The sequence below is a fragment of the Myxocyprinus asiaticus genome, chromosome 6 (genome assembly GCF_019703515.2).
Source record: "Myxocyprinus asiaticus isolate MX2 ecotype Aquarium Trade chromosome 6, UBuf_Myxa_2, whole genome shotgun sequence".
NCBI classification, from domain to species: Eukaryota; Metazoa; Chordata; class Actinopteri; order Cypriniformes; family Catostomidae; genus Myxocyprinus; species Myxocyprinus asiaticus.
The window spans coordinates 24,333,175-24,360,993 of NC_059349.1; the positions used below are offsets into that span (position 1 = coordinate 24,333,175).

Below are 27,819 nucleotides of genomic sequence, written 5' to 3' on the forward strand. Positions count from 1 at the left end.
TATCAATAGGATACTATTTGCTCACATCTAATAACTTTATTGTTGTTGCAGAACAAAATAACAGTAATTCATTTGTAATTGACATTTCATTTCAGATTCTACATGTTTTGATGCAAAAGTGAATTATAGTTAAATAAAGGGCATTCTTATGCCGGAAAATTCAAGAAATAGCCTATGAACTAGGAACTTTGATTCTTGGCAATACTTAATATTGCTAAAAGTGTCAGGGGCCCTTTAAAACACTCCACAACTTTACAAAAGTCCATCGAATATACCAAGAAAAACATTGGCCTCGTTGCTGATGTCCTCCGCACAATCCCTGCAATAATTAAGCATTCCATGTTAATAATGTTAACAAAGTAAATTGGTTATAGCATAATTAAAATAAAGAATTTCTTTAAATACCTGTTAACAAAAGTGTTTTCCCCTTCAGCTGTATATGACCTTGAGAAAAATTCAAATCTTCCTTGGACTTCCTTGCTTTTTTTGGCCTCACTCTGGTTTGAGAGTGTGTTCATGCTTATTTCTGAGAACACTCTCTGTTAAATGAATAAGAAAAGTAGCTGACTGAGCCGAAACAATTTTGTTGATTTTTTTAACAAGAATATAAAATATATATATATATATATATATATATATATATATATATATATATATATATATATATATATATACACAGTATATATATTTAAATCTTCAATTATTGTATTTGAGCAATTTAGTCATTTGAGATCCATGTTAAAAGTAACTATAGATACTTACAGTCTGAGGTGCAACAGTCATAGGTTGGATCCTGAAAAAAAAGGCATGTAATTTTCAAAAGCATTATGACCAGAATTGAAAAAATTGTTCACAAGATATTCATTTGTACAGTTACACGTACCCTTGGTTTTCTGAGGGAAAGGACTGAAACATAACCACTCTAAGTGCCCTTTGTTTAACTGATCTTGAATCCCTATTAAACATGCTTTTAAGTCAGTGGGAAGTGGTCAACTTTGGGAACTCTGCCCTTACAAATAATCTGACAATGGCTCAATTGAGACAATAATTCCACTGTGAAGGACAGGCTGGGTTTGAGGGATACTCATGTATGTCACACACACACATACCTTTTCTTTTGATAAAAAGTTACATTAACAGGACATTCACTTCACATTCACATTTGGAGTTGATCTGATCCAAAACACTATGGAAGTGATTTTAAAAAATGCCCCCCAACGTCTATGCAAGTTAAAACCAAAACACTGCCAAAATATCTGAATAAAAAGAGCAAAATCTCCTATTATTTACCTTTGTGAGATGATATGACTTACTGCTCCCTGTTTGGTTTTGGCTTGAGTATGTGGGACTGAAGTCAAACACCCTAACACACACAAATATAACTTTATAACCTAAAATGTAAACATTTAAATATTTAAAATGCAATAATTATGTCAGGTTTGGTAACATCGGGGAATCTTGAAACAGACAATAAACAAACAATAAAAGAAGACTACAAAATAAGTCCAACAAACCAGCATTTGTTGGTTGATCATGGTCCATGTTTAGATTATTTACCACGAATTCACCACACAACTCACTAGCACGGACCAAGTTACCATCATCAAAATCATCCCAATCATTCACTCCCAGGTCAAAGGTCACATTGAAAGGATCAGACCAGAGGTGACCACTTCCAGTGCTTTGTTCTGAACTTGCATGGGTAGAATAAACATGAGTTTTATTTGGAGTGATTCCATCCATCTGTACATCTCTGAGGGACTTCAGGTGACTGTGCATCAACAACTCTGACAAGAATAACAAATTATTTCAGTATTATGACTACTTGTGTGGAAAACAATAATAAATCAATAATAATATGATCAACGAATATGAATTATATGTAGCAAACACTATAGCGCTGTTCAGGATGCAGTCCAAAAACCCGAGAATTAGTATTTGTGAGCCATGGTCTCCCTCGGGATTTTCCTATGGATTTTTATATTGCCAATTTTGGATTTATAAGTAAAATAAGATCTGTGGTAAACATAACTTGAAAGTATTTAGACATTTTGTTTTACAACATACTGTAAATTACACAGAGTCATACCAAACACGTGAATTTTAAAGCTGCCGTTTTTTTTTTTAATGTTTCTAACAAGTTGTTAGACAAGGACTACAACAGTTTTCTGTTTTGTCTGGCACATACACTCTCGTGCTAGTGGTAGTTGTAGCAACTTGTAAACAACAAAAGTTTTTTAAAACACGGCAGCTTCAAACTTCAGGTTTGAGGTATGACTGTGTGTAACAGGGGTGCCCTAACAGAGGGAAAGGTTGGGACGATTCTAAGGGCCCTGGACAGACAGGGGGGCCCAACAACATTTTGTGATAAATGGCCTTTGCTTAATTAAAGTAAAAACTGCTCTTAAAACGCCCCCCCCTTAAGACGTTCAATGGTTTATCCCAAAAGCTTTTTAAGTGCTAAATTACAGCGTGGCGTGACTCAAACGCATCCTCACACTTGTGGAACGTGGCATAAACTAGGCTTGACTGGATCGTGTGGAGCAGATTACACTACACAATGCAATGCAGACCACAAAAGCCAGATTAAACTGAGAATTTGAAGCGCAATGGAGACACAATGTCGAACATCTCATAAGGCCCAACAGTTATGATATATTAAACAGCACTGATGAGAAAAAGACTAAAACTTAATGTGTGCCATTATTGTAGCAACACTAACTGGTATTATGTGACAGAAATGTTATAGATTAATTAAAACTGTACAAGGGGAAGGAGAATTATTATAACAAATGCATAACAAAATGCTATAGATTGTTTTATAGAGACCATAGTGACATTGATCTACTCATGATGATCCATCCACAGTCTTACCTAATCTAACCTAATTCTTAGAAAGGAAAAAGGTAAAATCAAGGCCTTTAAATTAATTACGAATTATGGACCAAACTATCAGTATTCCTCCTCTATAAATTTTATTCTGTTATAATGCTCTCTGATTGTAGGGGTGTTATTTGCCTTTAGATACCCCAGAGATTACATAAATTAACATTTAAAACATAAAAAGACAACTTTCCATTAGAAGCACATACTGTATGACAAACATTCTAATATCTATGTATTTTAAACGCATTACGCTATTTTAATGAACTATTTTAAACTTAAATGTGTTGTGAAGTGTCTCTTATTGAATGTGCATGCTTATGTTTATTTATCAATAATGAAAAAAAACAAAAAAACATTTTTATAAGGTAGGGGGTCCAGAGTGCAGAGTTGTCAGGGGGCCCAAAAATCCTAATGGTGCCCCTTGTATGTCATTTACATTGTAGAATAAAATGTCCAAGCATCTTCAAGTAATGTTTACCACAGACCTTAATTTTACTCATAAATAGAAAAACACCATTATAAAAACCCACAGAAAATTCCTGAGGGAGCCCACAGCCAATTAGCCTTTGCCTACAAATTGACATCACAGTTGAACAGCTCTATCAGCTCTAAAGTACTGTACTTTGTGGTGAAACAGTAGTTTGCATGGGATGTTTCAATGCTGGGCCTCCAATTTCAGAATACAAGTCTCCCTGGTAATCGTTGTACCCTGCAGATAATTCGACAATTGAAATACTCCAAAGTGCTGACAATTTGTGATCTTCTTAACATGAATTTCAACTCATATTCACCCAAACTAAACTTTTGTATTTTCTGTCAACAAACATAACTTTGTTCTGGGTTTGTTATTATAGAAGGGAGTATTTAAGTGTAAATGTACCATAATAGGAGGAATTGTTGTTGGGTGTAACAAAACCCTCTTCTAATTCTGTGTTTTCATAAGCACTTTGAGTATAACATTGACTTTCATCGAACCTTGAAAACAAAAATAACAAAGACAACCTTAAAAGATATTAAAATCTAAATAAATGTGAATCTCCTCAACATTAAAAAACCCTGGTTGTGAGTCAAAAATGGCAAAATACTTCTTGATGGGATGAAGTGTGTCTTTGGGTTTGTATGAGAACTGCTGCATGCTTATAGCTGCTGTTCCAGTATTCATCATCATCTAAAGTGGAAATCAACAGAACTGAGTTGAGAGATTAGTAAATACTAAATACATCTTTAAAAAAAGAAATCATTTCTGGTCATTCAGATACTAGACTACTATATACTCAACTTTCCTTGGTAGTCAAATTTCTGACCTTCAAACGTTTCACAGGAGTTACGGTGAGTCTTTCATTCCTAATTTTTAGATCTTGATGGTATGAGGAGAAAATGGACTGATTTACAGACCTTTTCATCACGACTCCAACTTTGCCTGAAGAGGAAAACTAAATTAATCATACACACTGAAACACACTGAAAAAATTCTGCACAGTCTAGAATCATCTAGAATCTGCAATACTCACAGCAATCATGCCCACAGAGCTCCTTATTTCTGCAGAGATGATTGCACTGTCTCTTAACAGTATCTTGAGCAATTTGATCTATCATGAAGAAAATGTCCACACTAAGAGAAATGCGATCTTCGAAAATGTCATTAAAATTAAGCTATAATTTTTTAGCAAACTGCATTTGTATACAGTGAAATTTATGTTACGTATGGCCAGATTTATCATAGACCCCGTTTACACCTGGCATTGACACTTAATACAGGTTTGCACAGGGTTACATTGGAGGAAGTCAAAAAACACCTTTGACTGCCTCTTAAACACCCATTGTGCTTAAACAAGGTTTTTAAACTTTGCTGTTTAAGTGTGTCTTTAAATGTGTTATATTTGGAAAATCACATACATACAAATGCACAAGACTTCACGGAACGTCTTTGCCTGACAGATCATACATGTTGAGGCTAACTCTTCGAGCACGCTCACCCGAAGTCCACTAAATGCATCTGGTCTGCTAAAATAACAATGAGCATTCTGCCCAAAACAATGCAGAATTTGTGGCAAGATCAAAATTTGGAAGTAGTCTATACTGTTTTTGGAAGCTGACTTTTTTGCCACTGATTTTTCAAATGCACTGTACCTCTGTCTGAGGGCTGATCATATTGTTGTTCCCGTCTAGATTTCTGATCTCTGTTTGAAGAAGAGTGACTTGACAGTACTGGGATTTGTAGTCTCCTCTCTGTGTCAAGAACCCTCTGCATCCTCCATGAAGGGCATTCTAAGGTGTAGGATTCAGCTCCAAACCTTTTTGCTCCAGAGTAGAAGGCACTAAAATAATGCTGTATGTCCAGACCCACTACACAATGAAAAATGATTAATTATTCTTAAATATTACCTGGATAAATCTCCATGCAGAGGTTTATGCCAAGGGTTTTAAAAATGTTTGATGTTAAGGATCCCAAAATTTGACAATTACCTTATAAGGGACCCCCTCGTAAAATATATAAAGGTCGCTATATATTTTTTTCTATATACTGTAGACCAGTGAAAAATTAAGAAATGTTTTAAGTGTGATATTATAAAGGCAATTTAAATTAGCTTTTATATTGTTATTGTATTAAAGCCAAAAGAAATTATATAAATATTATCTGTTATTGACCAGATTAAAACCATTGGCTATAACCATCAGCACGAACTGCCAATATCAACCATCGGTTTATCATGTCGGCGTTTTCATGTTTATGATCGGATAAGCATGAAAACACTGATATGAAAAAACAAGATAATATTTCTAATTAATTATGTAAATTTACTGAGCTTATGTTATATTTACTTTTCTGTGTGAAACATAAAGAAATACCTACCAAAATAAATGAAATCAGAAAAAGCATGTCGAATTTAATAATTAATATGAATTTGCAATGTTCTATCATTATAAATGTGTTTTTTTTTTTTTTAAGAATTGCAAAAACAGATGTGTAAATATTATGTTAAAAAAAATGGTGCAAAATAACCATTTTACCCCAACATAAATCCTCATGTTATTTGTTTAGAATCTTTTTTATCTTGTAATTACCTTTCATTGTGACTCTCTTAAAATTTTGGGCTGTCATAATGTTGACAGGTCCAAATCATGTTCAGTGGTCCGATGACAAAATAAGGTAAGAGGCAAAATATCTGTATCAGCACATAGTTTTTTGTTAAAAGCGGTAGCCTATCATGTTGTCTAAAAATGTTCATATTGGTCATTTTCAATAATCTGGAAAATATTTAGCCTGCTTTTACGTTTACAGTGTATCTTCTTTCTACCCAATAATTGAGTAATTTTGAAGAGAAAACTTTAAAATAAACTGAAACGGAAATCATGTCAAATATGGTAAATATACAGTAGTTTCTTATTTACATTAATAAACACTTTTTTCTTTCCCTGAGATTTTGTCACAGACCCCCCTTAGCACAGTCCCCAGACCCCATTTAAAAAAAAAAAAACCTGATTTATGTAATTCAGATATTTGATACATCATTGAATGAGACATTCTGAAAAAGTTTAAGGATTAAATATCAAATCCTAAAAGTCATCATGGCTTGTTTAATGACAAGGTTATTAGATCAGAAGTTGAAAGATTGCCAGGCATTGGCAATGACCACTGACCATATTCAGAGCTTATCAAATTAATGCTGATCTCATCTCCCTTAGATGTTCTTGGTACTTCGATTCTCTTTGACCAGCTTCCAGACTTCAAGAGCATTGTGTCCCTGGAAAATCAAATTATGCACCTATTCCATCTTTTCGGGGTTTTTTTTTTTTTTTTTTAGATAACTTGCTAATGATTATAAAATCACATAGATCTTACAAGATTTTCTGCTGGAAAACAACATTATTGTCACAGTCCCCAATAATCAGAGTGACATGATGGTGGTCTCGTGCTGTCCGTTTCGATGCCAACTCCTTAAAGTTCTTCAAGTTCATGGTGACAACAATCTCAGCTGTGGAAAGACTGTATCGTGGAATCTAGAAAATATATTTTTTATTATATTTACTAAAACTGACTTAAATTATTATATTATACAGAATGATCTGTGAAATTGTAAAATCTAGAATAAATTCACACATCCATGGACCTTTTATCAACATCAAGATTTTAGGTAAAAGTTTATATGAATGTATAAGAGAAAGCTTATATCTTACGTCCTGTATCTGTTTACAATTTCTTTTTGATTTTTCAAAACTTTTAAACACCTCTTGCCTTAACTAGTTAATTTGAATAAATATTTTACAAATATTACAATGTAGTCCCTCAATTAATTTGAGGTCATAAAAATTGCATGCATAATCTTAATAAAATAACTAGCAAAATGCTGTTTAAAAATAGTTTTAGATGAAGTAGAGCATGTAAGATTGAAGGACATTTTTCAAAATTTTACAAAAGTATGTCTACATGTGAGATTCAAGACTAATTAAATACATAAAATGTTACCTGTTCCAAACTAACTTCATATTTTGGAAGTTTGCTGACAGCTTCCTTAATCTGGTTTCCAAAGGGAGGGTGTCGGTTCACAATCTTGCAAAAAAATGTCAGTACTCATTACAGGATGGGACATCGTGGCTTTTAAATAAATTTTTCTTAATACTTTTATGTATTTTTGGCTTACTAGTTCTAGTTCTCTGGGACCGGTCTCCTCAATTTTGCTGAATGTTGTAAGCCCTGCATTCACCATAGCAGTGGCGTGTGATAGTCCTAAAAAAGAAGACCCCAAAAATAAAAACCACAAAGCTCATCCACCATACCAGATCTCCTATATAGTTAATCTGTAGATTCATAAAGAAATATTTCATCCATTCATTTTACTCCTCAATTAACTAAAGACATTATTTATTCATTTTTAATCAAAATTTCAGCTCTTGAGGAGGTGCTCCCCAACCTATCTTCTCAAGCTGCTTGGAGATGTAAGGTGAGTTCTCCCACAGTTTGGCTCGAAAACACTTGGCAAGAATCAAAGAGTTGAGCTGAGCAGAGAAATTCTTTCTGGAGTGATGCCTGAGAAACTCAGTCAGACCTGACAGAGACCAAAAACTGCATGTTATTAAAACTATGCTGAGTATAAAGTGGCACAATAAAGAGTCGTATATTTATAATTTCAGAGCCATGTCTTCATACAGAGAGAATAAAAGACCAAAGAGAGACATGACGGGACATCATGCAAGTAACATACATTTGCTGACTCTGTTTCCATTTCTGAATATCTTTCCAGTGTCCTGTATGAGTCCAAACTCCTGAATAGGGATGCAGCCGAGATGAGCTTGAATCAGACTGGAATGAAAGGATAATCGGAAACAATACAAAGATTGAAGCAAACATACCGCAAGTATAAAAGTTAACATTAATTATGGACAACAATGGAAACTGTACTTTAAATTTACAAAACCTCCCCAAGTTAGCACAGAAATACATCACATTTTAAAAAATATATAAAGGTGTAAAAATGTACTGTACATCCAAACAGTAATAGTGTTGTCCAGTCCAATTGTCTATTCAGAATAAACGACTGTCAGTAGATTCACTTGATCAGTTAATCACGTTTGTCATACATTTTAATGTAGTTTCAACTCACCAATTCACTTTCATGTAATTACTTCTGATCTTTCCTTCCAAAGGATACCTAAAAAGGAAAATGTACAGATCACATGCTAAAGTCCACCTATAATATATATATGTTAACTAATAGATAGAGGCAACTCTGACCTGATGGTAGTACTGTTCTTATCTTTGTTTAACATGTTCAAGGTTTTCTTCTCGTTTACCCTCAACTGCACATCACTAAATTCCTTCCCCTTTGATATCATTTCAATCTAATAGAGAGACAAAAATTCTGAGATATATATATATATATATATATATATATATATATATATATATATGTTTTTCTGAGACCAAATACTCAAATAAAAAACGAGATTGGAGAAAAAGTGACTTCTAATGCTAAAAACATATATATATATATGTGTGTAAAGGAGGAGGCGAGAAGCAGCTTTCCTTGTTTAGGTAAGGAATTTTATTTTCTGCGTCTGTAGCACAATTACAGTCTTTGCGTTATCCACTAAGTTAATCTCCAATCACACACAAAATACACTCTCATCATTTATAATAATAACACTCTTGTTTCATTCTCGTCTGTCGTGCCCAGGCTCTCTCTCATCTAAGTGCTGTGTGGCTCTATTTATGCCGCTCTCCCCGTGCTCACTGAAATTAGAGACAGGTGTTAGACATAATTTAACTCTGGTGTAAGCGCCCTTACCGCTTTCTCTCTCTCCAGAGAGATGCTTGACCACGCCCCCGCTGCCACATATCCCCACCGCCCGACTCAGGCCGGGGCGGCATCTGGCCTGGCTACCACTCCCCCCCCATTCCTAGAAAGGAAGTCGGCGACAGCCATCTGCACCCCCGGTCTGTGGACCACCTTGAACTTAAATGGCTGAAGAGCCAGATACCAACGGGTGATCTGGGCATTGGTATCTTTCATGCGGTGGAGCCATTGGAGTGGGGCGTGATCGGAACAGAGGGTGAAGACCCGCCCCAACAGGTAGTATCGGAGAGTGAGGACCGCCCACTTGATGGCAAGACACTCCTTTTCTACGGTGCTGTACTTAGTTTCCCTCAACGAGAGCTTACGGCTAATGTACAGCACCGGGCGCTCCTCTCCCTCCACCACCTGAGAGAGCACGGCCCCCAGCCCCCTGTCTGAAGCATCTGTCTGTAAAACAAAAGGGAGAGTGAAGTCAGGTGAATGTAAAAGCGGCCCCCCGCAAAGTGCGGCTTTAACTTGCATGAACGCCTGTTGACACTGCTCCGTCCACTGGACGGGTCTGGAGCTCCCTTTTTAGTGAGATCAGTCAGCGGGCTGGTGACGTCCGAATAATTAGGTATGAACCTTCTATAATAGCCAGCCAGCCCCAGGAACTGTCTCACCCCCTTTTTGGTCTTGGGTCTCGGGCAGGTCGCTATCGCCGCTGTCTTGTCAATTTGGGGACGCACCTGCCCGTGGCCCAAGTGGAACCCCAGATAACGTACCTCCACCCGTCCAATCGTGCACTTCTTCGGATTCGCTGTGAGTCCCGCTTGGTGCAGCGATCTCAGAACCGCCCTCAGATGTTGCATATGCCGCTGCCAATCATTGCTATAAATGATGATGTCATCTAAATAGGCAGCGGCGTAAGCTGAATGCGGTCTGAGGATTCGGTCCATGAGACGCTGAAACGTAGCCGGGGCCCCAAACAAACCGAACAGAAGTGTCACAAATTGGTGTAATCCAAACGGTGTGGAGACGGCGGTTTTCTCACGGGAAATTGGTGTCAAGGGGATCTGCCAATAACCCTTCGTCAAATCCAATGTCGAATAAAAACGAGCAGTGCCCAACCGATCGAGCAACTCATCAACGCGAGGCATTGGATACGCATCAAATTTAGACACTGCGTTGACTTTTCTATAATCCACACAGAATCGCACAGACCCGTCGCTCTTAGGTACTAGAACAACTGGACTGGACCAATCACTGTGGGATTCTTCTATTGCCCCCATATCAAGCATCGCATCCAATTCTTCCCGAACGATTTTCTTCTTGTGTTCGGGTAGTCGATAGGGGCGGCTACGTACCACGACCCCCGGCTCGGTCTCGATGTGGTGATGGATGAGGTTTGTACGTCCCGGTAGAGGGGAGAACACATCTGCAAACTCCTGTTGCAACTTAGCAACCTCCGCGAGTTGGCTCGGTGAGAGGTGGTCTCCGCAAATGACCGGGGTGAACTGTTTATGTTTTGAACTCACCTCCGGTCCGAGCTCCGCCTTCTCGGGAACTACCGTAGCCAACGTCACGGGAACCGCCTCCCTCCACAGTTTCAGGAGATTGAGGTGGTATATTTGATGTGCGCCCCCTCTATCGGTTCATTTAACCTCATAATCGAGATCTCCCACTCGTCGTGTGACCTCAAAGGGTCACAAGAGTACCGATAGTGGCCGGTGGGTTAACCAGCTGGCATTCGCGGCATGCCGCACACCACCTGCGGACATCGCCGCCAATGCCCGGCCAATAGAAACAGGCTATTAGACGGTTCAGTGTCTTCCTTTCTCCTAAGTGACCCGCCATGGGATTATAATGAGCCGCCTGGAATACCATTTCCCGACGGCTCCTTGGAATCAAAAGTTGGGTTGTATCCTCTTTGGTCCGAGTGTCCTGTGTCACTCTATACAACCGCTCATTTATAATTGCAAAATAGGGGTATGAAAGGGCGATGTCAGGCTGGAGTCGTTGACCATCGATGACTCTCACTTGGTCAAAGGCGTGTTTGAGGGTTTCGTCTCGCGACTGCTCCAAAGGGAAATCCCCCTAAGGGAATTCCCTGAGAAGGGGAGGGGCTGCAGCCTCTCCCCCTCTCTCGTCATTATGACGTGGAGCTGTCGAGGACGGCCCCGGCTCCGCCTCCCCTGCCAGAGCATCGCACATCACACATCTCCCTATTTTCATACAGGACCCATCCCTTTAATAAAACTCTAAAATCAGGCCAATCAGTCCCCAAAATCAGCGGATGGGTGAGGCGGGAACTAACCGCGGCCTCCACTCTATGCTTTTTCCCCCGGAATTTAATCGTCAGGGTCACCACCGGATACTTGTGAATATCCCCGTGTACACATTTCACCTTCACCGTTTTAGTTGTGACCAATGCCTCGGGTTGAACCAGGCGTTGGTGGATAGTGGTTTGATTACAACCGGTGTCCACCAACGCTTGGTGAGTACCCCCCTTGACACTTACCGGTATCCAGTACGCTCCGGCCCGGTCGGGGGCAGCCTGTGGGAGGTCAGAGACCCGCACCACCGTCCCCAGCTCCATCAGAGGGCACTGATCTCGGAAGTGGCTCGGGTCTCCGCACCTCCAGCAGGCCGGCCCATGCGCTACGCCCGCACTTGAGTCGGCGGGCGGCCCCCCCTGAGGGGGAGAGCGGCGGGGCACTGAAGTAGGGGAACCCGGGGAACTGGTCTCAGGGGCTGAAGTCCTCCTCGTCTGCGTGGGGCAGCAACGGGACCTGGAGAGAGAGCAGAACGAGAGGAGAGAGGGGAGGGGGAAGAAACAGAAGGAGGAGAGAAAATGTAGGAGGGCTCTTCCGCCCTCGGGATCGCCGCCATGTGGTCCTCCGCAAGTCGGATAGCTTCCTCCAACGACGCCGGGCGATGGCACTGGACCCACTCCCCCGTCCCTTTTGGCAGTCGATCTGTGAATTGTTCCAGTACCACCTGGTCGATAATTCCCTGGACGTCGCAGTCCCCCGCTAGCAGCCATCTTCGGCAGGCATCACGGAGCCCCTGGGCAAAGGCAAACGGGCGGTCGGAGCTCTCCAACTTCAAGCTCCGGAAGAGTTGACGACTTTCCTCCGGAGTGCGACCCAAACTTCTCCCGGGTTTCGGCACCAGTGTAAAGGAGGAGGCGAGAAGCAGCTTTCCTTGTTTAGGTAAGGAATTTTATTTTCTGCGTCTGTAGCACAATTACAGTCTTTGCGTTATCCACTAAGTTAATCTCCAATCACACACAAAATACACTCTCATCATTTATAATAATAACACTCTTGTTTCATTCTCGTCTGTCGTGCCCAGGCTCTCTCTCGTCTAAGTGCTGTGTGGCTCTATTTATGCCGCTCTCCCCGTGCTCACTGAAATTAGAGACAGGTGTTAGACATAATTTAACTCTGGTGTAAGCGCCCTTACCGCTTTCTCTCTCTCCGGAGAGATGCTTGACCACGCCCCCGCTGCCACAATATGTTTTTCTGAGACCAAATACTCAAATAAAAAAAATAAAAAACGAGATTGGAGAAAAAGTGACTTCTAATGCTTTCTTACCAACTCGGGCAAGGTCTCTGTTCCAGTAACCATACTGAACTGCCTCACAGTGTCACAGGCAACACAGTACCTAGCCATAAGTTTTCCGGTCTCTGTGTAGGACAATCACTTCATTTATATAGAAAATTGCAATCACTAGCTACATTAGTAGAGTGCCACTGAAATACTCTTATAAAAATAGAAAAGGAGAGTCATACATTTAAAGAAAAAAACAGCTAAATCAGTTACCTGTGGGTTTGATGTTAATATCTTCATCCATAGTAATCAGGTTCAAAGAAGCCAAAGAGTTCAGGTTCTTCAAGCACAGTTCTGAAATATAAGAGTGTAAATCTTATTCACGCAAGTGTTCAGTTTAATCTGCTTTTCAAATGAATGATTATCAACTGATTGACTTGATCAGTTACATCACTTTTGTCATACCTTGTAATTTAGTTTCAATTCCACATTTGTCAAGCTCCGGGGGGAAACCTGAGACAAAATAGGAGGCGCCTGAAGGATTCATAAAACTAGCAAGCAGCACTTTTGAAGTTTGTGACTTTAGTTTAGAATTTACCATAGTGTTTGGGGTGTTTCAAAGCACGGATGTACAGAAAGGTGGAGCGAATCCACTCTAGAGCCATGTTCACATCAGATATGGTGTGGAGAACAATCTCAGCATTCAAGTGCTCCACCAAGTTTGTATGCAAGCTAAAAAATAGTCATTTTATTATGCTAATCACATATACATAAACAATAAATACATCAATTAGCCTATATCAAGGCAATATACAGGAAATTCTCTTTGAAACTATAAGAATTCTTCTGAGACAAAACCAAAATTTGATTTAAGTATATACCTGCTCTCTATGGTGTCTACTCCACTCAATAACTGTGTGTATTTGTCCTTTGTATGAGACCGGGTCATGATCACAGCAGTTGCTGTCGTATCAAACTTAACAAAAACCAAAATCAGTATTTGTAGTTTGCATGTAAATGTAGTATATTAATCTCCAGAAAATTACAACTTAAACCCATCAGCACTTAAGAGCCAGAAGACCACTTGAAGTTCATACTTAAGAGGTCATGCTCTGGATTTTGTCATCAGTACCTGTGGTCTGCCTGCTCTCCCAATCATCTGCAACAGGTCAGCTTCACTGTACTCTTCACAAGCACCACCAACGTAGTGCAATGTGGATTTGATGACTACGAGGTGGGCTGGAAGATTCACACCCATGGCTAAGGTGCTTGTTGTAACTGAATAAGGAGAAAAGAGTTTTCCTGTTCAAGTGTTTGTTGCATTGTGTATGGAATAATTAACAATCATAAGTAAAAGGGTGATGATACACTTGCAGAACTTACATAGCACAGGCAAGTCACCCCCTGTAAATGCATCTTCAACCACTTTTCTGTCTGACACCTCCATACCAGCATGGTGATATCCAATGCCACAAATAATTAGATCTGGAAGAGGTAGATGTATTTAGAGAGAAGAAACCCTTTCATTTAGTTTACCTGCATATAATAGTAAGCAATGTATTTATTCATCTCAAACAGCAGATTAAATCTCCTAACTAACCTCTGAGCTTTGCATCAAGCAGAGAGTTTGCATATTTCACCAGCCTATGATGGATATGATGGGTTATTAAGAAATGTCCAAATTAAAAGTACAACTCATGCTTGGCAAAACATCTCTAGTAGTGCAACAACTTGTTTTAAGTGACAAGGTTTCATTAATTTGAAAGGCATTGTCACGCGCCATGTAATGTGATTATAGATACCGTTGTTTGTGGTCAATGCTCATAAAGAACCTGGCATCCTTGGCAAGCACAGCAGCAGACTGTTGAACTCCTTTTCTTGTGGAGCAAAACTATTCAAATGTATAAAAATAAAAAAAACTATAAACTTTTTCTTAATTTGAGAACACAACTGAAAACATTTGTATTCACAAACACTCACATACCACAAGTGTTGGTTTTTGATCAGAATAGGTCTGAATGACATTGGCCATTTTGTAGCTGAGAGAAAGATCAAATCTAAATTCATTCTGATTATTTCCACAGGGGAAACCAAGCACCACTTTCCTCAGTTTCACTGGCCTATGACTCTCATCCATCTCCAGACAAGTGGCAGGCCCTAAATCATCTGACAGCCATTCGGATATCTTCACAATGGCAAATAACAATACAGGAATAATCAAAATCAACCTGAACACATATAAAAGATTAATCTGGTTCATTCAGCTATACTTCCTGAAACTGCTTACATCTTGGATGTTTGGGATAGTGGCTGAGACAGCCACAAATCTCATGGATCCTTTTGATTCTGGATTTACAGCCATGCAATGCGAGTACATGGTTTTCATTCTGCTTACCACAACCTCAAGAGTAGCACCACGGGTTTTGTCTTTCACCACATGCACCTAAAAAGGGTGTGGACATATAATGTTATTCATTAACACAACACTGCCATCTATTTGTAAAGAATGTCATGAACATTGTATTTAAGATTGGGAGAGGGTTTATAAAAGAGACCTCATCGATGAGGAAAAGACGAACAGATGGCAACAAACAGTTATCCCTCCACCTCCTTGTCATGCTGTCCCATTTTTCCTTTGAAGAGGGAAAATATTTCAGGCTAGTTGGAAAGGATGTTTTATACAGAGACTCATCATGTTTCATCTCTTTGTGGCAAAACCTTATTGTCCACTCATTGCAATATTACTTACTGGAGTTGTGAAAATAAGATGAGCATCCTGGATTTCAAAAATATCATCAATCTCTGTGTCTCCTGTCAACTCCTTGCAGTTCAGTCCGAGAGCTCCAAATTTCTGTTTCCAGTTTTCATATCGTTGACTGCAAAGAGCCTTAATTGGTGCCACTGAAACATAAACAGTTCAAAAAATTTAAAATTGTATCTGCAATGCTAGGTTATTATTTAAGAGAAAACTTGCTTAATTCATAATGTCATTACCTACATTATAATGCTAAATCTGAATTTGTAACTCACTGTATACAGCTCTGACATTGTGCCAGGGCTCTGAAGCCTCAATCAGAAGCCGAATAATAGCCAACTCAAAGAGCACTGTCTTCCCAGAGCCCGTGGGGGCACTAGCAACAAAGTTTTTACTGGTGTACAGAACCTGAAACAGAGGGAGAATTTGCTTGTATGTTTATTACTGTATGTGCATTATGACTGATCATTTAAAATTATATTGATATAAATAGCACAGACTTACATCATCCAATGCTTGGGATTGCACGTAGTTAAAGTAGGGAAATTCTTTAAACACACTTCTGAATTTAGCAGCTTAGCGTACATCAAGGAAAACAATGAACATGTCAATGAATACATTACTAGACATCATATACACAGTCCAAAGGTATAAATGTGCATTAAAGAAAACAAAAAATTATATAATCAGTTTCAATTATTTCTTATTAAGTGAGCTGAATTCAAGAGGATACGAATTTCGGAGACTGGACGGAGGATTCCTTTTCCAGATGTCCCTTGAAAAACCATATCAGTATTAATGAAGATGGCCTACACCCTACATCAGTTTGTATAGATTTTGTGCATCCCCTTAAAGCCTTCATCTTTTATTCTATAGACCTTATTCACAATAGCGCCATGTTTGACATTTTTGACGTGAATGAAAATGAGGCTGTGAGGAATAAATTAACAGTCTCTTCAATGACGTGTATTGTATAAAGCTGTATAAAGCTCCTAGAGCACATCCAATTTTCCATAACTCGTGTTTTCTAGAGTTTTTGTCTACTTAAATTTATTGGAAAGCTTTTTTCTCTCGACTTTTCTTCAGTGGAAAAATCCAATAAAATTTAAACAACAGTTCAACACAGAGACTGAAAGTCTATCCCTCACAGCCTCGTTGTCATTCGTGTCAAAAATTCAAGATGCCGCTACTGTGAATAAGGTCCATTAAAATGCACAAAGATTTAACTCTGAGGCAGATCATGATAACAGCTGCTGAATGAAGCAAATTAATATACAACCAAATACAACTACAACAAAATGGTATTGGAACTTCAATCTAAATCAGTGGCATAGCTTTCTAATGCATGAGATCTGTAATTTTATTTATTTTTTTTTTTTTTTACAACAACATATATATATTGAATCAAACACTTTAAACATTAAACCCCCACTATATCCCCACCCCACCCTGACCCCCCCATGAACACCCCTGTGGTCAATAGAATATAGACACACACACAGAAAAAAAACACAAAACTAAAACAACAACATAAAATAAAATACAATAATCAAGTATAATAAAAAATAATAAAAAAATAAACTCTAAATTACACCCTCCATCGCCCCTCCTCGAGATTCCCCCAAAAATGCTAAGTAATTGCCCCATTTCTTATTGTAAGAATTCCTAACCCCCATCCTTATGCTCGACCCCTCCTCGAAGGCAGCCACCCTCCCCATCTCTGCGCACCACTCCGGGAATGAGGGTGCTCCATTCTACTTCCAACTCCTCAAAATAACCTGCCTACCAATCATCACACTGGTCAAAACCCAGTCCTTCTTGTACTTATCCTCCAAATCCATGACCTCCCTATCACCCAAAATACAGAGTCTGGGGCAGAACGAGACATGCGTGCCCAACACATCACATACAAAACTTTGCACCTTCAGCCAAAATTCTTGGATCTTACGACACCCCCAAAAATACATGGATGGTGTCTCCAACTTCAGAATGGCATCGAAAGCAGATGGGTGTGTTCTTAAGACCAAGCCTATACAATCTAGAGGGGGTCCAATAAAATCTATGTAAAATCTTAAATTGCATCAGACGGATCCTTGCATCTCTAGATGCAGACTTTGCTTTTTAGAATCCTAGCCCACACTCCCTCCTCCAATAACAAATTTAAATCTTCCTCCCATAATCTTTTGAGAGATTAAAGCTCCGTCCCCCAGACTCTGAATTAACAGGGAGTAATACACTGATGCCTCATGACCCTTCCCAAAAGCAGTAATCACCACTTCCAGAGTATCTGCCGCTCTAGGGGGGTGTATGCTACTCCCACAAACAGAGCAGAGCAGGTGGCGCAGCTGTAAATACTTATAAGATTGAGATCTGGGAATCCCAAAATGTTGAATCAAATTTTCAAAAGATATCAATACTCCACCCTCATACAGGTCACCAAGTGTATTAACCCCCTCACAATCCAATCTGACCAACAGAAAGGGGACTTATTAATACAGAGTTTAGGGTTCAGCCATATGCTCAAGGCTATGTTCAAATAAACATCAGAATTAAACACTCTGGACACTTTTGTCCATATCGAGTGCAAATGCAAAATAACGGGGTGCGACTTAACCTCTTTGGCTAGTTTAATCGAAAGGCTTTGCAATGATGACCAATGAGCCAAATGTCTAAGACCGAATGCATAATAATAAAACAAAATGTTGGGTAGGACTAACCCATCTTTGTCAATCGGCCTATGTAACTTATTGAAATTTAACCTGGGACGCTTACCATTCCAAATGAAGGACTTCGCTATTCTATCAAATTGCTTGAAATAAGAGAGGGGGACATCTACAGGGAGAGACTGTAGCAGGTAGTTGAATTTTGGAATACAGTTCATTTTAATAACATTAACCTTCCCAAACATCGATAAGTGTAATGAAGCCCACCTGTACACATCATTCGAAAACCTTTTTATTAAGGGATCAAAATTAACTCTGACTAAATCAGACAAATTTGCTGGGAATAAAATTCCCAAATACTTAATTCCCTGTTTGGGCCGCTGGAAGGCACCCGGCTGGAAGAGCGTTACTAGACAGTACGCTGTCAAAGCCAAAGCTTCGGATTTAGACCAATTGACTTTGTATCCTGAGAATTTGGAAAAGGAGTTAATAATTCTGTGGAGGCAAGGCATAGATCTAGTAGGGTCGGAGACGAATAATAAAATATCATCTGCATAAAGCAGAAGCTTATGCGCCACACCTCCTGCCGTCACCCCTGGAAAGTCATCCTCATTTCTTATCGCGCTGCTAATGGTTCCAGGGCAAGACAGAACAATAATGGGGAAAGAGGCAACCCTGCCGGGTGCCCCTATCCGGAGTAAAATAATCTGAAATTAACCCGTTTGTTTGCACCGCTGCTACAGGGTGTCTATAAAGTAATTTAATCCAACCAATAAATGTACTCCCGAACCCATACCTTTCCAAAATCTTAAAAAGATAATCCCATTCTACCATATCAAACGCCTTTTTGGCGTCAAGTGAGATGGCAGCGACCGGAGATTGATCATTCGCTACTGACCACATGATATTGATGAGACGCCTAATGTTATCAGAAGAGCTACAGCCTCGAATAAACCCCAGCTGATCTATATGTATAAGTGATGTCATAACTTTACTTAATCGATTAGCCAGAATTTTGGACAACATTTTTACATCTAACTGGATCAGGGAAATTGGGTGGTAATTTTTACACTCGCTTGGATCTTTGTCCTTTTTAAGAATCAGACTTATCCGGGCTTGCGTCATGGTTGGAGGAAGCTTTCCGTTCTTTAATGATTCCGTATAAATTCTAACAAAAGTGGAGCCAGATCTGTAGCATAAGATTTGAAAAACTCCGGCCCCGGAGTCAAGGCCTTAATTACCTCATGAAGCTCCTCCAAGGTTATCACAAAATCAAGATAATTTTTTTGCTCAGTTGTCAGTTTAGGGAGATCTAATGGTTCCACAAAGTTCCTAATATCTTCATCAGTAGACGAAGACGTGGACCTATAGAGATCAAGATAGAACTCTTTAAAAGCATTATTAATATCAATGGTTGAGGTAAATATTTCACCACCAGCAGATTTCACTGAGGGAATGGTAGAAAAAGACTCTCTCTGCTTTATATATCTAGCCAAACGTTTTCCTGCTTTGTCCCCCGACTCAAAGTATGACTGTCTTGCCAAAACTTACCAAAACTCCACTTTCCGTGACAAAATAGTATTATATCTATATTATCTATATTTCAATCTGGTCAATTCTCTGAGGCCATCAGATGACATACGGCGCTTCAGCTCTGCCTCGGTACTTTTAATATTTCCTTCCAACTCCACGAGTTCTCATGCTTTGGATTTTTTGGTGAATGAGGCATACTGTATGATCCGACCCCTAAGAACTGCCTTAAGTGCCTCCCAAGCCACGCCTACAGAGGATACTGAGGACCAGTTGGTCTCCATATAAACATTGATTTCAGTCTTTAACATTTGTTGGAATTCAGGATTTTGCAAAAGGGATATATTAAAGCGCCAACTATATGATTTATTTTTCTCTGTATATGGCAACACCTCTAAACTCACCAGAGCATGATCTGAGACTAAAATATTTCCAATTGAGCAATCAACAACAGATGAAATGAGGGATTTGGATATATATATTAAAAAAAAAAATCTATTCTAGAATAAATCTTATGGACTGATGAGAAAAATGTATAGTCCCTACCAGATGGGTTCAAAAGTCTCCAAATATCCGTAAGACCAAGACTTTTACACATCCTGTGAAGTGTTAATGTTGCTCTAGGTGGCTTACACACTTTTGCTTCACTGTGATCAAGGACTCCATCAAAAGATTAAAGTCTCCTCCCAATATTATATCATGAGGGGTGCCAGCGGCTTGCAGCATCCCTTCAAGATCTATAAAAAAGCCCTGATCATCAGCGTTAGGTGCGTAAATATTAGCCAAAATCAACCTTTGCCCTTGAATTTCAGCTAAAACAATAATGACTCTTCCTAATTTATCTTTAATCTGTTTGAGACATTTGAATTGTAGATGTTTATTTACCAATATAATGACTCCCTTGCTCTTACTTGAGCCAGCACTAAAAAAACATGTCCGCCCCATATCTTCCCACTTTTTTCAGCTTCCTGCAGGGAGAGATGTGTTTCTTGAAGAAGCACTATATCATATTTCTTACGTTTAAGAAAAGTAATAACCTTCCTTCTTTTTATGGGGTGCCCCATCCCATTTACATTCCATGTGGAGAGAGATAGTATACTCATATTAACATTTGACATTTTGATATAGTAGAAAAAATAAATTGTGTGTCAAAAACAAAATTATACAGACCACATTCCCCATTAGTGAAACAATCAAACCCCGAACTTCACCCCGAACAAAACAAACAGAAAAAAGAAAAACGTGCGCATTAACCCCGCGCACGAAAGCGCCAACTGGCGACAATCCCTCTAAACTCAAAAGGTCCATGAATGCCCACAAGCCCCCATGACAACTTTGCCTTCGGATTGCTCAATTCTGCCTCACAAATTTGTGAGGCAAAATTCCATAACAGAAAATACTTTGTAAATAAACCCCAGCAAATAGGAAGAATGAACACAAAGGACGTGTAGATTCATTCACAGAACTGTCTCAAAGGTGTGATCTACCACAAAACAAATTCCAGCTGATATAAAACCATTCAGATTCCTCGGACAGACAAACTAATGTTCCGTGAGCCGGCTGTTATAAGTTCAGCGGATGACGTAATCATTCCAATGTCCCGTAGAAATACTCAACAAAACAACCTACCGCCAGCAGGAGGAATAAGCATGAAGAACAAACAGATTAATCAACAGCTGTTCTAAAGGAGTGTTATTCAATAGAACAAGCTCCAGCCGCTAGGCGGAACCAATACAAAAAGAAACAAAACCGGCATCCCGGTTCCCTGGATGGTCGACTCAATTCACTCAGAGGCCACATAAACGTATATACCATAACTTACACAATCCGTCAACTTTATAAAAGACATCCTTTGTGTGAGCATGTAGATATTTTGCGGTCATCCGTAGTGTCCACTCTCAAACTGGCCGGGAACTTCAGTACAAAAGTAATCTTTCATCAATGTAAAAGTTTCTTTAAGGAAAAGTGTTATTCACAAAACAAGCTCCAGCCGCTCAGCAGAGCCAACGCAGAAAGAAAAAAGAAACCAAAATGTCACCCAGCTTCCTCAAGAGTAAGTACAGCAAGTCGACCCACTCACATGAGAAACATCCAACAGTTTACTCACCCACTGATTCAATAAAAGACATTGCCTGATTGGGACATGTAAATAATTTGCGACCGTCCTTCATTTGGCCGGGAACATCAGAGCAAAAGTGATCTTTCGCTGATGCAAGAATTTCTTACATTCCTTGAACCGATCGCGTTTCTCTCGTCGAACTCGCAAAGTCCGGGAACAAGAAAATATTATGGTTCTTCCAAGAAAGCTTTCTTTTGCTCCTCGCCTGGCGCAACACAAGATCTTTATCGGATGATCTCAGAAATCTGGCCAGAATCGATCGGGGCCTGTCTCCCTCAGCAAATCTGTGAGCTGGGATTTCCAGCTTGTGGCCTGTTATGTCAAGCAGACTCGGGAAAAGCTTGTCTAGGAATTTCACCATATCTCTGCCCTCCTCATGCTCAGGAATTCCAACAATTCGAACATTATTCCTGCGGCTTCTATTGTCAAGATCTTCAAGCTTTTCAAGGAGATGTTCCAAATCAACTTTGGTCGCGGGTGGATTAGTGGTTAATTCCATCTCTGAAGATTCCAGAAAATCGATTCGTCTCTCAACATCCGACACTCTTGTAACAAATTCAGAGAATTTTATTTCCATTGCCGTAATCGATTGACGTATTACAGCGAGATCCTCCAAGTCAGCAAGAACCTTCGTCAACATCACCGACATGTTGGACAACTGACGCTGGATCTCCTCTCCCGCCGCGCCATCCAAATCGAGTCCCCGGTCTGTAGGCCTGTCGGGGCTTTCATCCTGAACACGTAAGTGTCTTTTAATGTCTCCAGAGCCCAAGGATTTTGACTTCTTTGCCATTTTTGGCTCAAAGAGCAAATGTGTAACTGGGTGTAACAAATTTCACCAGATTATAACATGTAAATAATTAAAAATTTAGCATAGCGTATAGAGCTCGTCGCTCACATGTCTGTTCTTGCATGGCATCACGTGACCCACTATTTTTCACATTTTTAATGTTTAGCTAATTGCTTCCAGGGGCATATGTAGGACAAATTCATTACAAATTACAAATTATTAATTACTTCTCCTAAAAAGTAATCAGATTACTAACTATTTTACTTTTAAGTTACTTTCTAAATCACTTTTCTAATCAAGTTTTTGGTTTTGCGCTCAAATTCAAAATGTCTATATTTCCTCATTCATTGTCGCACACCCTTCAGCTGTCACAGAAACGCTAAGAGACGTACATAAGAATTCATTTTTAAAATGTATTACACATTTTACTTTAGTGCAAATAATGTGCTTAAAAGTAATTACTTTAATTGAAAGTCAGTAACTGAAATCTGATTACAAGAATTTAAAATATAATGTTACAATACTTTTTGTACTAAAAATGAATTTGATTACAGTAACTAATTACTTTGTAATCGGATACACCCAACATTGGTCTCCGCTATGGTTTAATGTCAATAAATGACTTTCTCTCTGATCGTGGCAGTGTTTAGGATTAAAGTGTGGGAGAGATGACAATGCTGCGAAAGCACGGTAAGAGAGAAGCATAAAGGAATCAGGTACCGAAGTAGAGAAAAAATATTCTGAGCTGTGTATTCCCTAGGTTTCCTTAAGTTATGACAAATAAAATTCATAGCAATAAATTTGCGTATATGATATTTGGACATATTAGACATACGGAAAAAAAGAGGCTGGAGTTTAAAAGTCTTAGGTGTTGTGAGAGTATATTTTATCATCCAAAACAATTTATTTCAGAGTAGCTTATTTATGCCATCACAAGCTGCTTTTGATGCAACAAACAGAAGTTATAACAAGTTAAATGTATAATTAATTCATAATTATGATTTTTGTAAATAACATTATTTTATCTTAAAAAAATAAAGAGGATGGAGTTTAGAGTTTTAGGAGTTTTGAGAGCATTTTAACATCCAAAGTTATTTAATTCAGTAACATTGTCAACTCAATCTATTTTTTATGAACAGCTTAGAAGTATAAATATACAGCCTAATTAATACAATTAATAGCAATCAATTCACATATATGACATTTGTTGCAAATATTTTATTAGATCGGGAAAATAAAGTGGTTGGAGCCGCAGCTCGATACGGTATGCCCATCAACTGAATGCGCGTCTCATCGCCACATCAGGTGTTTCAGTGTAAATAGCTTTGTTATAATGAGTGATTAAGCTGCTGTTGTTTTGAAAGCTTTGATGCTGACATTATCCAGCCCATTTTGGTGGAATAGGGGCATAATACAATGATTAGGTGGGTCTGAATGCCGAATGGTTGGCACCGGCCCACCCGTGGCCTGGTTCTAAACTACTAGCATGCCAGTTAACTATTAGTGTTTTATATTACCTTCAAATTCAACAGGTTTGGGAGTAAGATGGAGATTATGGGCTGTTTTTGCAGGAAAATCACATTTTTGTTCTGCAGAATGGTATTGCTCGGCTTGGCCCAACCCAATAAAGGGACTACATGTAGCAACACCATGTGTTGTCGTTGGACCCCTGGTTGTCATGGCAACCTGATCAAGGAAAGGGTCATCATTTGCTGTCAATATCATTGGATTTGAGACACTGTCTTCACCACTGCCTGAGATCTTTCTTGTGGGAGCTGTGAACAACCTAATGTAAGATTTAAAACATTGAGATAAATGCAGTCTATTAAACCACTTGTTGTTGTATTGCCAATATCCATTTCAAACACAAATAACTGCTTGTTACATAAGCAAATTTTGTTAACTCAATCAATATTTAGCAATGAAAAACAGAGTACCGAGTCTTGAAAGGAGGAGCACTGGCATGAGGTAAAGTTCTTGTTTCCAAAAGGCAATCCATATCCTGCATTGCACCCATTGAGATTCTGCTACTCGTGACAGCCTTGTCTGTTTTTCCAGAGGCTTCACAATGCCACAGAACAAATTCCACCAGCTCCTGTGATCTCACAGTCTGCCCTTGGACACTTTCAGTGGGGTTGTGGATGGGTTTTTGTGGTAGAGGGAGAAATTTCTTGGATCGCTGAGAGTAACCTTTATGAATGAAGAGGATGATTTATGATTTTCATTTTCATTAAAAGAATATTCCGGGTTCAATACAAGTTAAGCTTAATCGGCATAATATTGATGACCACAAAAATTGATTTCGACATGTCCCTCCTTTTCTTTAAAAAAAGCACAAATCTGGGATCCAGTGAGGCACTTACAATGGAAGTGAATAGGGCTAATCTGTAAAATTTTAAATACTGTTTCAAAAGTATAACCATAAGACGTATACAATATGCGTATTAACATGATTTTAGTGTGATATAATCGATTAATAGCCTAACTTTCTCTGAGTAAAGTTACATCCAATTTTACAACTTTGTTGCCATGATGACGTACCATCGTGAACCTTAAAACGACTGTAAAAACGACGATTTAAACAACTTTTCAGGTCAAATAATACACAAGTTTTAACAGAAGAATTAATGTAAATACTTTTATAAAATTATAAGCTTCACATTTCTGCATTTAACCCCTTCAAAAATTGGCCCCATTCATTTCCATTGTAAGTGACTTAATGTAACCTCGATTTTTGTTTTTTTAAAGAAAAGGAGGGACGAGTCAAATTTATTTTTGTGGTAATCAACATTATGCCACAAATGCTGTCGATTGAGCTTAAAGGTACAGTTCACCCAAAAATGAGAATTCTGTCATAATTTGCTCAACCTTATGCCATCCCAGATGTGGATGACTTTCTTTCTTCTGCTGAACACAGACAAAGATTTTTAGATGAATATTTCAGCTCTGTAGATCCTTTCGATGCAAGTGAATGGTGATCAAAACTTTGAAGCTCAAAAAAGCACATAAAAGTAAAAGCAGCATAAAAGTAATCCATAAATCCATGTCTTCAGAAGCGATATGATAGATAAGGGTGAGAAATAGATCAATATTTATGTCCTTTTTCTACTATAAATTCTCCCTGCCCAGCAGGTGGCGATATGCACGAAGAATGTGAATTGCCAAAAACAAAAGAAGAAGAATGTGAAAGTGGAGATTTATAGTAAAAGAGGACTTAAATATTGATCTGTTTCTCACCCACACCTATCATATCGCTTCTGAAGACATGGATTTAGCCAGTGGAGTCTTATGGGTTACTTTTATGCTGCCTTTATATGCTTTTGAAGCTTCAAAGTTATGGCACCCATTCACTTGCATTGTATGGACCTACAGAGCTGAGATATTCTTCTAAAAATCTTTGTTTGTGTTCAGCAGAAACAAGCAGGTGAGTAAAAGATAAGAGAATTTTCATTTTTGTGTGAATTGTCCCTTTAAAATCATTTAAACTCAGAATATTCCTTTAATCGAAGAAGTATCACCTCTTCCACTCAAAACAAATATTCTAAGATTTATGCATTTCAATTTCATAAAAAAAAAAATTCTATCAAATTGAATAGATTAATCTTAAACTAAATAAAATAGAAAAACCTAAAAATATAAAGTTGTATTAATTTAATTCTGTTAAACATTATATAGAACTGTTCAGAATTCGCCATGGGTTCCCTCTGGATTTTCCTATGGGGTTTTATAATCGGGGTTTTCAATTTATCAGTAAAATAAAGTCTGTGGTAAACATTACTTGATACGTGGACGTTTTGCTCTACAACATAAATGACACACTTTCATACCTCAAACGTGAATTTTGAAGCCGTTTTGAACTGAATACTTAAGCGGCTTTAAAGTTCATAATGTGTAGACTGTATGATAATGTGAATCGGACACATAAAGTTTTTCCCATTAAACCTCTGTGCTTTGGGTTTTACTTCAGGCCCAAATAAGGTTTACCATTTGAAGAAAGTTGTGCTGCTTCTGCCTGCATGTCTTGTGTTGCAGGTATTTGTGATAAAGAGGGTGGAGCTGGAGCATGGCACATCCAAGAACCCTGTTCCTTGCATAATGGTTTCCTACATAGTGTACATGGACAAATCCTGTCTTAGAAATGTATAACTTAATAACTGCTTTCTCAACATGTATGTATTTGTTCATTCTCAGATCACTGGCGTGTCTCTGCTCAAGGGTCAATCGTGTAAAGGCCTACTCACACTTTATGAATCACTGGCCCGTCATAAAACAGGTTATCCAGGGACAATGCGCCTTCTTCTAACATCTTGTGGGTGTCATTGACATCCTGAAAGAGCACGAACAACAAAACATAAGATTCTTGAGATATGAAACGTCTATAAGGCAAGTCGATACATCTAAAATATGTGCTGTGAACCTTCCTCTAATATCCAGTTATTCGCTGTTAGCTAGGTGGCTAATATTTCTGAGGTAAAAGAATGAGCAGTAAAGCAAGCGCCTGAGTATCAGTTTATAAAAGCTTGCGTGGACAGAAATAGTGAATAAACTATTAAGAGTCTAAAACACAGTCTATCTATGTGATTTTATGGATTCAGTGTAATAAAATACACAGTATTTTGTGAAAGGTACTTCGTAAACGGAACTCCCGCAAGCATCAACAAAGCCCGCGCGAGTTGTGAAGTGTACGAGTCGCGGGCTCGCGCGCAAGGCCATGTGGTTATAATATTATTACTGCGTTTAGTATCGTTATTTCAATATTATACGAGGACCAGAGAGTATCAGTGGGAAAGAGCCGTGCAAGTCTCGGCACATCACGTTGAAAGTGTTTAAACAACACAAAACCACAATGTTTCGATTAAATAATATTTATATTAAAAAGTAATGCCTTTTAATTCTGTAGCATGATACTGATACGTCTGGCTAGACGTATTTGGGGAGAACTGATGGTTCTATTTTCCAGTTCACACTTCATGTACAATTAATGTGTTCACGATTGAACATATTGCCTTAAAATGTAACGCGCGGAGTTATGAACGTTAATTTAATAACATATCTAAGGAGCGCCATTGTTCTTTTTCCTTTCATCCGCTGCTTATCTTCCTCTGCTCACTTTACCGTCCACCTATTTGGAGTAGTCCACTTTCTGTTCGAGGGGGGCATTACGTACATGGCTAATATAAATTATTCATATTTACCCGATTAAACGTATCCAACATGTTTTTTTATGTTTAATCTGTCTTATAAGT

General features: G+C 38.7%; 2 protein-coding genes across 6 annotated transcripts; both read right to left on the minus strand.

Annotated features, from left to right (window-relative positions):
- hfm1 (helicase for meiosis 1) lies at nucleotides 1–27,706 on the minus strand. 5 transcript variants are annotated; one of them, XM_051700783.1, is made up of 40 exons: nucleotides 27,459–27,706; nucleotides 26,815–26,900; nucleotides 26,558–26,676; nucleotides 24,511–24,763; nucleotides 24,091–24,359; nucleotides 16,205–16,246; nucleotides 15,976–16,046; nucleotides 15,747–15,879; nucleotides 15,466–15,617; nucleotides 15,272–15,349; nucleotides 15,004–15,159; nucleotides 14,701–14,901; nucleotides 14,519–14,607; nucleotides 14,317–14,360; nucleotides 14,100–14,201; nucleotides 13,849–13,994; nucleotides 13,598–13,692; nucleotides 13,315–13,448; nucleotides 13,182–13,229; nucleotides 12,990–13,070; nucleotides 12,762–12,853; nucleotides 8,621–8,727; nucleotides 8,490–8,537; nucleotides 8,091–8,188; nucleotides 7,800–7,934; nucleotides 7,530–7,615; nucleotides 7,355–7,438; nucleotides 6,731–6,888; nucleotides 6,529–6,632; nucleotides 5,017–5,232; nucleotides 4,398–4,475; nucleotides 4,170–4,306; nucleotides 3,972–4,054; nucleotides 3,767–3,888; nucleotides 3,509–3,595; nucleotides 1,515–1,787; nucleotides 1,291–1,363; nucleotides 763–793; nucleotides 406–539; nucleotides 1–319 (listed from the first exon to the last, which is right to left on the minus strand). In XM_051700783.1, the coding sequence occupies exons 2-40, from the start codon at nucleotides 26,877–26,879 to the stop codon at nucleotides 253–255; spliced, it is 4,491 nt and encodes a 1,496-aa protein (XP_051556743.1). In that variant the 5' UTR covers nucleotides 26,880–26,900; nucleotides 27,459–27,706; the 3' UTR covers nucleotides 1–252. The 5 variants fall into 5 exon arrangements, with proteins under 5 accessions (XP_051556743.1, XP_051556744.1, XP_051556745.1 ...); XM_051700784.1 differs by having other exon boundaries at nucleotides 4,191–4,306; nucleotides 26,815–27,706; XM_051700785.1 differs by having other exon boundaries at nucleotides 3,767–3,861; nucleotides 26,815–27,706.
- On the minus strand, nucleotides 8,767–12,892 carry LOC127442632 (uncharacterized). Its single transcript, XM_051700808.1, has 2 exons — nucleotides 11,683–12,892; nucleotides 8,767–9,629 (listed from the first exon to the last, which is right to left on the minus strand). The coding sequence occupies exons 1-2, from the start codon at nucleotides 12,205–12,207 to the stop codon at nucleotides 9,240–9,242; spliced, it is 915 nt and encodes a 304-aa protein (XP_051556768.1). The 5' UTR covers nucleotides 12,208–12,892; the 3' UTR covers nucleotides 8,767–9,239.
- Nucleotides 27,707–27,819: the final 113 nt, after the last annotated feature.